The sequence below is a fragment of the Drosophila virilis genome, unplaced genomic scaffold, assembly GCF_030788295.1.
Source record: "Drosophila virilis strain 15010-1051.87 unplaced genomic scaffold, Dvir_AGI_RSII-ME tig00001662, whole genome shotgun sequence".
Classification (NCBI taxonomy): domain Eukaryota; kingdom Metazoa; phylum Arthropoda; class Insecta; order Diptera; family Drosophilidae; genus Drosophila; species Drosophila virilis.
The window spans coordinates 30,361-43,119 of record NW_027212853.1 but is presented as its reverse complement, the minus strand read 5'-3'; the positions used below and the strand labels follow the sequence as shown (position 1 = coordinate 43,119).

The 12,759-nt window shown below is 36.8% G+C and overlaps 1 protein-coding gene across 1 annotated transcript in view; it reads left to right on the top strand.

Moving 5' to 3' along the window:
- The window catches only part of LOC26530771 (dynein beta chain, ciliary), a 187,958-nt gene extending 179,134 nt beyond the window's left edge, over nt 1-8,824 (top strand). The window contains exon 11 of the mRNA XM_070210986.1: nt 7,953-8,824. Coding sequence (XP_070067087.1) covers nt 7,953-8,824 — 872 coding nt within the window. The remainder of the gene's footprint in view (nt 1-7,952) is intronic.
- The last annotated feature ends 3,935 nt before the right edge of the window (nt 8,825-12,759 follow it).

Here is a 12,759-nt window from a genome sequence, read left to right as displayed (position 1 = left end):
CTCAACTTCGCCGCGAGCTTTCGCTACTTCGCCTCGGAGCTTTCGCTCTTCGCAGCCGAATTGAAGTTGCGCTCTCAAAGACGGTGTTGAGCAACCGATCGACAACGCACGGTTGCAGCGGCGGCGGCGGTTAAATTCAAACTAACTATTTAAATCAATTATAAAATTCGCGGCTCCTTGCCTCTTTACTACTAATCGAACTGCTTATATTACTGATGACTCCTTGCCTCTTATTTCACTAAGATTTTAACCTAATATAATTAATACTTATAACTAAAGAAAATTAATACGTTGTCCCGCCAGCGGCTCCTTGCCGTAATTTGGCCAAAGGGATGACGCCTCCTTGCCGTGAAAACTGTGGGGTGGCTGGTCTCTTTAGCCGCCTCACAAGATTCAATACGATCCTGGCTGTTGTTATACTGTGGAGACCAGATGCAAGAGCAGTATTCAAAGATAGGGCGAACAAGAGAGGTACAGAAGTTTTGTTATAAAAGGATCATTAAACTCTTTAGACCATCGTTTAATGAATCCAAGTACACCTTTTACCTCATTTACAATGGTATCTATGTGAAGATTGAAACAGAGTTTAGAATCAAAAATAACGCCTAGATCCCTAATTGTTAGTATACGTTGCAAAGGGATATTGTCGATTGTATGACTGACAAGATAAGGTGTAGTACGATTAAAAACATAATGTCATAAACATACACTTTGAACAATTTAGATGCAATTGATTGACCGAATACCAAAGTTGCATAGCGTTCAAATCGTCTTGTAGACGAGAATGATGTAGGGGGTTAGTGTATGATAGAAAAAGTTTGACATCGTCCGCATACATGAGTACACGGGCATGTGATATAACAGAGGGAAGATCATTTATAAAAAGAGTAAAGAGTAAAGGTCCAAGATGACTACCTTGAGAAACACCAGAAGTTACTTGTACCCTTTTAGTGGTAGTCAACCTCAGTATTACTCTTTGGGTCCTACCTCATGGTGCACAGAGTCAAACGCCTTACTGAAGTCAGTGTAAATGACATCAGTTTGCATTTTCGAAAGGAAAGCATCATTTACCAGGGAAGTAAACTCAAGCAGATTGGTCGTAGTTGACCGATTCTTTACGAATCTATGTTGAAGGGGAAACAACTGATTTGCAGAAATGCTGCAAATTCGAAGTGATTATTTTTTCAAATTTAGGAATAGCGGACAATTTTGCAATGCCCCTCTAATTTTGTATATCAGACTTCCCACCTTTCTTGTGAAGAGGAATGATATAAGATTTTTCCAAAGAGATGGAAAAACAGAAGTTTCAAGGGATAGATTAAAAAGCTTTAGCAATGGATAAAAAAGGGAAGAACTACACTCCTTGAGTAGACAACTAGGAATTTTGTCCGGCCCAGGAGAGTAAGAAGATTTTAAAGAGTTTATGGCTAATAGGAGAGAGAAGTGTGAAATAATTGGGGTAGGTATAGAACTAGCGGAAGAAATAGTATAAGGGTAAGAATTAGTATTAGGACAGACTGAAGAGTAAGTTGATTGGAAAAAATTAGCAAAGAGATTAGCAGAATCACTGTCATTGCTAGCTTTATCCATCCCAAGAGAAAAAGAAGATGGCAAACTTGAAGACTTACGATTCAAGTTTACAAAATTATAAAACTGTCTCGGATTTCGGGCGAATTGCCTTTTACAACGAATTAGATAATTCTCATAGCATTGAGAATTAAGAAGAAAGAAGTTCGACTTGGCTATGGAATATTTAGCCAAGTCTGTACACGAACCAGACTTTTTAAACTTTTTAAAATATTTGGATTTTTAGATGTGATAATCTGGGAGTAAACCAGGGTGGTTTTGAAAAAGTAGTCGAAGGAATTGACTTAGGAATACACACATCTAAGAGGGAGTTTAGGGTGATATAAAAAAAATTAATGGCTGTATTCATATCAACTGAGTCATATAAGAAAGACCAATCGGTTGAATAAATAAGCTGATTCAGCAAAGAATAATTGACTTTGCGAAAGCAATAGCGTTTCTTATTGGCTGATGAGCACGAAATGAAAGGATTACAATTTAGCATTGTAATCTCTAAAGTTGGATGATAGGCATCCTCAGGAAGAGATAAAGGAGGGGACCTAGACACATTAGAAATAAGGTAGTCGTTAACAAATACAAGGTCAAGTGTTCTATTCAAATGATTAGAAATTGAATTGATTTGAAACAACGAAAGATCAAGCATCAAGTCTATAAAATCGTGCTGTGCTGAGGGCACTAGATAATTTTCAGCAGTGAATAATGACCAAGAGATGTTCGGCAAATTAAAATCACCCAACACCATTAATAGGTTATTATCACGCAAGTGTGAAGAAACATCTTTAATACAAGTAATATGATTCATATAAACTTGAATATCAGAAGAAGGTGGGATATAAGAGCATGTTACATTGATATTCCGTGTAGGAAAAGACACCTTAACTGAGACAATCCTAGCATCAGTAGGCGTACTAGAACAGAATAATTCAGACTGGAGAGTGGCTTTAACGGCAATTATCCCACCACCTCGAGTCGGCCGATCATTTCTAAACAAAATAAAGTTATTCGATAAAATCTCAATCAGATATGGTTGAGTTTAACCATGTTTCTGAAAATGCTATTATATCCGAATCGAAGGAAGTGCTGGCCATGCAAAGATTAAGCTTTGAAATGAGACTTCTGACATTCTGATAATAATAAAGATTAGGTCAGAAGATGAAGCTAGTTTTCTGGGGCAGAAATGGTACCCTGTATCGAAGGGAATGGAAGGGTGACAGGCTGGTTACGCTTTTTAGGCTTGAACTCATGAACAATCATGTGTGGTGGCCAAAATTTGGGATCACAAATGATTGGGAACATATCATATGAAACATTTATTTTGAATGATGATATTTCACGAGGGGTGGAGAAATTAAATTTAGTTATTGACACGCTAGCAGAAGATTTGCTAGCAATATAGGCTGCCAATGACTCAGAAGTGGTGTCCGACGAAAGTCGAGACACAAAAACTTGCCTACGAGGGGCAACTACCGTTAAAGTAGGCGCTGATGGGGCTGTAGGTAATACAGGAGTTGGAGGACCTAAAGAGGCACAATGATTGTTTTTAACAATCTGGGCAAGATTGCGCGCAGGTCTACCTTTGCGGCCAGGAGCTGACGGGGCTGAGGCAGTTTGATTAATTGGGACGGGATCAGGTACGGGCTCTACTAGGACTAGTACAGGGGTTGAAACAGGGGTAATTGGACAGTCGCTTGGAGAAGGCGACAAAGACAACATTGGAGATACCTGCAAGTTGCTAGGAAGGGACAAGAAAGTCGAAGGTGTCTGAACAGACGTAGAGGGCAATTGCAAAAGTTGAGGCTCCAACCGGCGATTGGTTGGGGACTCAAATTTATATTTGCCAAGCAACTCGAAACTCGTGTCAAAATTACTCGAGAGCTGCTTAGCCACATTATTTAATTTTAAGAATTGACTTCTCACAGAATTATACATTCTGGAGAAATCAATTTGCTTGTCGATGCATTCTGGGCACGACCAACGCAAGCCACCGCAGCCCTTCTTGGCAATACCAGCGATCTTGTCATAATCACGCCCAGTGAGACCTGCACATTTAGCATGCATCATATTCTCACACAGCCAGCAATTAACAAATTGCGGCAGTGCAGGATCGTCAGCCTGCATGAACGTGCACGGTTCTTACAGCACGACATAATTATTAAATGCGTAGGCAACTTGCGAGAGCGCAGAGCACAACGAAAACGGTGCACAAGATAGAGCAAGTAAACACTCAAAAAACAATTATTCGTACACGAACAAATTGTTTGGTGCGAAAAGCAATAGAAAAAAATTTGCGAGAGCGCGATGCACAAGCAGAAAGTATGCAGCGAACACACGCACAAACAAGTGTATGCACAGGGTAGCACCAAGGCAGAAGAATGAAAACAGGCAATAACAACAAACACGGAACTGACGCCGGGTTTTATAAAATGCAATAATTAACAGACTTACGCTGCACAACAGATAACACTTTGCACAGTTTATAGAAGCTTTTTAAATAAAGCACCGAAAAATGCAAAATTTTGAAATAAAAAGCAGGATAAAAGCGCAAAAATATATAAAAATCATGGAGCACAAGTAAAACACGTCAATCACTCAACTGAGAACTCTCTCTCGCATAGAAGGAGACATCTCCGACCCCATAAAGTATATATATTCTTTATCAGCATCAACAGCCGAGTCGATATAGCCATGTCCGTCTGTCCGTCTGTCTGTTTCTATGCGAACTAGTCCCTCAGTTTTAAGGCTATCTTAATGAAACTTTTCAGAATTCCCTCTTTCTGTTGCACGCAACACATATGTGAAAACCAGCTGGATCGGACCACTATATCATATAGCTGCCATAAGAACGATCGGTCGAAAATTAAGTTTTTGTATGAAAAAACATTTTGTTTTTCAAGATATCTTGACCAAACTCGGCATTTATTAGTTTTACTTTACTCCTCATATATATGCAAAATCCTATTAATATCGGACCACTATATCATATAGCTGCCATAGGATCGGTCGGTCGAAAATAAAGTTTTTGTATGCAAAAACATTTTGTATTTCAAGATATCTTGACCAAACTCGGCATTTATTAGTTTTACTTTACTCTTCATATATATGCAAAATCCTATTAAGATCGGACCACTATATCATATAGCTGCCATAGGAACGATCGGTCGAAAATTAAGTCGTATGAAAAAACATTTTGATTATCAAGATATCTATATTTATTTATACTTATTTATTAATGCTCGACAAAACGAGTGTCTTCCTCATTATTCAACAGGTTGTACAATATAAGTATATTCTAAAAGCCTAGTTAAAGGATACAATTTTCTAAATAGCATCACCGACCGATGGAGGTGTTTTATTTGCCAGTCCGGCCAGCTGTGCCCCTTTTCACAGCTAATTTTGTCAGTGACGCTATTAGAGCCTACATCTAAGCAGAAGGTTGTAAGTAGGAAAAAAGTGATCTCAAGTGAAATTAAAAATAATCTTAATTTGCTAAATTAATAAAGAAAATACAATAAATAGGAAAAAAGAAAGTAAGAAAATTGTTAATAAAGTAAAGCAATGTAAGTTAGATAAAGAGTGTTAAGTGGATAGGACAAAGAGAAAAGTATTGGGAAATCACCGACACGGTGGGGGAAAATTTTTCAGCCTGTCCGGCTAGCTATGCCCCTGCTCATAGCTGGGAATGGTCAGCGACTTCCCGAAGGTATCCTGAAAGCAACGATTTTATTAGGGGTAGAGACAGTTCGGTAGAGAAAACGTGATGCAAACTATTATAATTTTTACATAGCACGCGAAAAGAATTGTGCATAGCGTAATCAGTTGTGCACGTAGATAGTAATAAGGGGCGATAATTTCTGGTTGGTCTAGCCGGAACAGAGAATTGAAGACGCCCTAGCAGAAAAGGAGAATCAATGTCGCCAATAATCAACTTATGTAGAAGGACAACACCGAGAATTGTCCTACGGTTGATTAACGACGGAAGGTTGAGAAGAAGCAGTCTGCTGGAGTAGGACGGCAACCGAAGATTAGGGTCCCAATTTAAACCTCGTAAGGCAAAAAGCAGAAATTGCTTCTGAACAGATTCAATACGATCCTGGCTGTTGATATACTGTGGAGACCAGATGCAAGAGCAGTATTCAAGGATAGGGCGAACAAGAGAGATGTACAGAAGTTTTGTTATAAAAGGATCGTTAAACTCTTTAGACCATCGTTTAATGAATCCAAGTACACCTTTTGCCTCATTAACAATGGTATCTATATGAAGATTGAAACAGAGTTTAGAATCAAAAATAACGCCTAGATCCTTAACTGTTAGTATACGTTGCAAAGGGATATTGTCGATTGTATAACTAACAAGATAAGGTGTAGTACGATTAAAAGTCATAAACATACACTTTGAACAATTTAGATGCAATTGATTGGCCGAACACCAAAGTTGCATAGCGTTCAAATCGTCTTGTAGACGAGAATGATGTAGGGGGTTAGTGTATGATAGAAAAAGTTTGACATCGTCCGCATACATGAGTACACGGGCATGTGATATAACAGAAGGAAGATCATTTATAAAAAGTGTAAAGAGTAAAGGTCCAAGATGACTACCTTGAGGAACACCAGAAGTAACGTGAACCCTTTTAGAGGTAGTCAACCTCAGTATTACTTTAATTCTTTAAATAAGAATTAATCCAAAGTAAAAGGGACAGAGGGAAACCTATTCGGTCAAGTTTAAAAAGTAAAATGTCATGGTGCACAGAGTCAAACGCCTTGCTGAAGTCAGTGTAAATGACATCAGTTTGCATTTTCGAAAGGAAAGCATCATTTACCAAGGAAGTAAACTCAAGCAGATTGGTCGTAGTTGACCGATTCTTTACGAATCCATGTTGAACAGGGGAAACAACTGATTTGCAGAAATGCTGCAAATTCGAAGTGATTATTTTTTCAAATAATTTAGGAATAGCAGACAGTTTTGCAATGCCCCTGTAATTTTGTATATCAGACTTCCCACCTTTCTTGTGAAGAGGAATGATATAAGATTCTTTCCAAAGAGATGGAAAGACAGAAGTTTCAAGGGATAGATTAAAAAGCTTTAGCAATGGATAGAAAAGGGAAGAACTGCACTCCTTGAGTAGACAACTAGGAATATTGTCCGGCCCAGGAGAGTAAGAAGATTTTAGAGATTTTATAGCTAATAGGAGAGAGGAGTGTGAAATAATGGGGGGAGGTATAGAACTAGCGGAGGAAATAGTATAAGGGTAAGAATTAGTATTAGGACAGACTGAAGAGTAAGTTGATTGGAAAAAATTAGCAAAGAGGTTAGCAGAATCAGTGTCATTGCTAGCTTTATCCATCCCAAGAAAAAAAGAAGATGGCAAAGTTGAAGACTTACGCTTCAAGTTTACAAAATTATAAAACTGTCTCGGATTTCGGGCGAATTGCCTTTTACAACGAATTAGATAATTCTCATAGCATTGAGAATTAAGAAGAAAAAAGTTCGACTTGGCTATGGAATATTTAGCCAAGTCTGTACACGAACCAGACTTTTTAAACTTTTTAAAATATTTGACCAAACTCGGCATATACTATTTTCCCGGTACTTCTTAGATAGGGGCAAAGCACTATGAGCATTATGAAAAGGTTGGGTCTGCAAGGGTATTAGATCTTTGGCGTGCCGAAGATAGCGGTATTATTTGTTACTATTTGATATTACCTCAGGATGTGCTTTCTGGTTTAGTAATGCTGAATAGAGTATGGTATTGGTGTCGTTTTCGACTTGACTTTCGTCTCCGGCCTGTATATAAAATGACTTATGTAAATTTTCAATTTAGGTCATAGGAATCACTGTATTTGGTACATAAGTCAAGGAATCTTGATTTTAAATTGTTTAGGATATTTAAATTTAATTATGTCTTCATATGTTCTATTGCTTGTATTATTTTTATTTATTTTGATTTCATGTTCTTGTAGTGACCCAAATTTTATTTTTGTTGTATTTATTGTATTTATGTTTGCTTGTATTTAAAATACGGACTATGAAAGATACTTGATATATATATAATATTCTAGAAGCAACATATTATGTTTGGTAACTCTAGCTCTTATTATTTACCCAAATTGCTTAAAAAACAGTATGTCGATACGGACCTGAAATCGGAGACGCAAACTTTTAATTATTAAAATATTTTGATGAGAATGAGAATAACTACTTAAACAAAATATTAATAAACAAGTACCTAAATTTCATAATACATTTAGGTGACAATAGAGCATCATTCGCTCCTTTTTTAAAGATGGGAACCGTGAACTTATGGTGCGCTTTCGCTTCTTTAATTTTCATTTAATCTATAACTACAATTTTTCTGTTTATTTATCAGGTCAAAAGTTCATTGTCAAGATTTTCAAATTGGTAAAGTACTTGCATGATCGACTGGTTGCTGCACAAGAAAATCTTCTTGTTATCAAGGAAAGTATTAGAGCTTGGGGAAAGGTGCCACTGTTTCAGAGAAAAGATCTCAACCCGCAACTAATGCTTCACACGGATCCGCGAGATGTAATACTAATGGAGCGCGCTGAAAAAGCTGCGGTTACTCAACGGCTTATTGATCTTCTTATGTATGTGAACTTGAAGCTCTTTTTTGATATTCCTCGACGGTATACACTGCCTTCTGGAGAGGGAGGAGAAGAAGAAGATGATGGTGATGACATTTGGCCACCAGTTTTAAGTCTTTCTGCCATATCGAAAGTAGTCAAGTCGAAAAAGAAAAATGAAAAACATAAAAGTGAAAAACAAGAAGATAGAGAAGAAGAAGAACGTTCTGGAAGCGAAGAGGAAACCATAACGCCATTTCACAGGTTCGAGCTGCTTAAAGGCATTACTGAAGAAGAGCGAAACCTCTTTCGAGAGTATGAGAAATATGTAGACACTATTATTGCTCAGTGTCTGCTAGATAGTGTTATAACGAGCGTAACATATCTGCGGTTGGAGGTTGAAAATCGTTATGAAAACAACGCACCCATATTTGAAATTTTCATGGAGCTACAAGAGCCGATCGTTGTATATTTTCTAAATCTTGATCCAAATTCGAAGACAGGTTTTGTATTCTTTGCAGAAACTTTGTTGGATGATGTTTACGAAACAATGAATTTGTTATATCGCGTAGCACAAGATCCACCAGAAATCACCGAAGAGGACGCATTACGTTTTATGGGTAAGCAGGTCGCCTTCAATAAGCGTTATAATGGTTAATAATATTTAGAATTACTTCTTAATTAATGAGGAATATTGAGGAAATGATGAAAATTGACATTGGCGAGTACGTTAGGAGAGATTTATGGGTATTAGAAGTAGGTGAACAGTTATAACAAGTAAGAGTTTCTAGTCGGGAGCTCCCGACTAGGGGATACCCTGAACCCTCATCCTTCAACATCAAATGGATATATATATTTTATTTTAGAAGCTATATGTCAAGTTTGGTGACTCTAGCTCTTATTATTTACCAAAATTGCCCACAAAACAAGATATCGATATCGATTGCTTGGAAACGAAGTGAGTTCTCGATTATCAGAAATAAACTTGATCTGCGCGGGAACTAGAAGCACCTACATCTTAAATTTCAGTCTCTAGCTCTTATAGGTTCTGAGATCCTTGCGTTCATACATACGGACGGACTGACGGACGGACGGACGGACAGACAGACGGACATGGCTAGATCGACTCGGCTATTGATGCTGATCAAGAATATATATACTTTATGGGGTCAGAGATGCACCCATATAATATACCCTTATGCCCATTTTCAATGGGTTCAGGGTATATAAATAAATGTGCATTATTATCATTATTATAGTTATAATTATAGTTTATATTATAGTTTATATTATAATTTTTCTTATTATTTTATTGATAATTTCGAAAACCAAATTTTCATGCTCTTAGGATCATGCGATAAAGCAATTCATATGTCTACAAGGGTACAAATTCAGTGTACCGAAGTAAGGACTTACTCAGAACTCTTCATAATGTTAATTTGTTATAATTAGCCGCGATTTCATATTTATTCACTACAATTATTTAAAAGAAAACCGTTAAAACACGTCTTCATTAAGTTTTTATGTATAGCTTTAAAAGTAATTCAAAACGAGAAAGAAATGCTATCTTCGGCACACCGAAGATCTCATACCCTTGCAGACCCAACCTTTTCATATTGCTTATAGTGCTTATCTAAGAACAGGGAAAATAGTGAACACCGACTTTGGGCAAGATATCTTGATAAACAAAAACCTAGTTTGCGACCGATCGTTCCTATGGTATATATATGATATAGTAGTCTGATTTAAATAAGATTTTACAAAAATGAAAGGAGCATAGTGAAATCTTAAATGTCGTGTTTAATCAAAATATATTGAATTTTCTATACAGCTCACTTTTCGACCGATCGTTCCTATGGCAGCTATATGATATAGTGGTCTGATCTTATTTTGCGTTTATATGAAGAGCTTAGTAAAATTAATAAATGTCATGTTTGGTTAAGCTACCTAATAAATGCCCAGTTTAGTCAAGATATCTTGAAACACAATGTTTTTTCATACAAATTAATTTTCGACCGATTGTTGCTATGGTAGCTATATGATATAGTGGTCCGATCTTAATAGGATTTTTCCTTTATATGAGGAGTATAGTAAAACTAATAAATGCCGAGTTTGGTCAAGATATCTTGAAAAACAAAATATTTTTTCATATAACTTAATTTGGGACCGATCGTTCCTATGGCAGCTATATGATATAGTGGTCCAATCTTAATAGGATTTTGCATGTATATGAAAAACAAAATGTTTTTTCATACAACATCTTAGTTTTCGACCGATCGTTTCTATAATAGCTATATTTATTTATTTATTAATGGTCGACAAAACGAGTCCTCCTCATTATTTAATAGATTATACAATAGAATTATATGCTAAAACCCTAGTTAAAGAATACAATTTTCTAAATAGCATCACCGACCGATGGAGGTGTTTTAGTTGGCAGCTGTGCCCCTTTTCACAGCTGTTTTTGTCAGTGACGCTATCAGAGCCTTCCCGAAGGTATCCTGAAAGCAACGATTTTATTAGGGGTAGAGACAGTTCGGTAGAGAAAACGTGATGCAAACTATTATAAATTTTACATAGCACGTGAAAAGGATTGTGCATAGCGTAGTCTGTTGTGCACGTAGATAGGAATAAGGGGCGATAATTTCTGGTTGGTCTAGCCGGAACAGAGAATTGAAGACGTCCTAGCAGAAAAAGAGAATCTAAGTCGCCAATAATGAACTTATGTAGAAGGACAACACCGAGAATTGTCCTATGATTGGTTAACGACGGAAGGTTGAGAAGAAGCAGTCTGCTGGAGTAGGATGGCAACTGAAGATTAGGGTCCCAATTTAAACCTCGTAAAGCAAAAAGCAGAAATTGCTTCTGAACAGATTCAAAACGATCGTTTAATGAATCCAAGTACATCTTTTGTCTCATTAACAATGGTATCTTTGTGAAGATTGAAACAGAGTTTAGAATCAAAAATAACGCCTAGATCCTTAACTGTTAGTATACTTTGCAAAGGGATATTGTCGATTGTATAACTGGCAGGATAAGGTGTAGTACGATTAAAAACATAATGTCATAAACATACACTTTGAACAATTTCGATGCAATTGATTGGCCGAACACCAAAATTGCATAGCGTCCAAATCGTCTTGTAGACGAGAATGATGTAGGAAATTAGTGTATGATAGAAAAAGTTTGACATCGTCCGCATACATGAGTACACTGGCATGTGATATAGCAGAGGGGACATCATTTATAAAAAGAATAAAGAGTAAAGGTACAAGAAGACTACCTTGAAGAACACCAGAAGTAATGTGAACCCGTTTAGAGGTAGTCAGCCTCAGCATTGGGTCCTACCTTTTAAATAAGAATTAATCCAAAGTAAAAAAGACAGAGGGAAACCTATTCGGTCAGGTTGAAAAAGTAAATGACGTCAGTTTGCATTTTCGAAAGCATCGTTTACCAAGGAAATAAACTCAAGCAGATTGGTCGTAGTTGACCGATTCTTTACGAATCCATGTTGAACAGGGTAAACAACTGATTTGCAGAAATGCTGCAACTAAGAAGTAATTATTTTTTAAATAATTTAGGAATAGCGGACAGTTTTGCAATGCCCCTGAAATTTTATATATCAGACTTCCCACCTTTCTTGTGAAGAGGAATGATATAAGATTTTTCCAAAGAGATGGAAAGACAGAAGTTTCAAGGGATAGATTAAAAAGCTTTAGCAATGGATAAAGAAGGGAAGAACTACACTCCTTGAGTAGACAACTAGGAATATTGTCCGGCCCAGGAGAGTAAGAAGATTTTAAACAGTTTATAGCTAATAGGAGAGAGGAATGTGAAATAATGGGGGATGGTATAGAACTAGCGGAAGAAATAGTATAAGGGGCAGAATTAGTATTAGGACAGACTGAAGAGTAAGTTGATTGGAAAAAATTAGCAAAGAGGTTAGCAGAATCAGTGTCATTGCTTGCTTTATCCATCCCAAGAGAAAAAGAAGATGGCAAACTTGAAGATTTACGCTTCAAGCTTACAAAATTATATAACTTTGTCGGATTTTGGGCAAATTGCCTTTTACAACGAGCTGGATAATTCTCATAGCATTGAGAATTAAGAAGAAAGAAGTTCGACTTGGCTATGGAATATTTAGCCAAGTCTGTACACGAACCAGACTTTTTAAGCTTTTTCAAATATTTAGATCTTACATTTTATATATGTGATAATCTGGGAGTAAACCAGGGTAGTTTTGAAAAAGTAGTCGAAGGTATTGACTTAGGAATACAAACAACTAAGAGGGAGTTTAGGGTGATAAAAAAAAAATTAATGGGAGTATTCATATCAACCGAGCCATATAAGAATGACCATCGGTTGCATAAATAAGCTGATTCAGCAAAGAATACTTTCCTTTGCGAAAGCAGCAGCGGGGCTTATTGGCTGATGAGCACGAAATGAAAAGATTACAATAGAGCATTACAATCTCTAAAGTAGGACGATAGACATCCTCAGGAAGAGATAAAGGAGGTGACCTAGACTCATTATAAATAAGGTAGTCGTTAAAAAATGCAAGGTCAATTGTTCTATTCAAATGATTAAAAATTG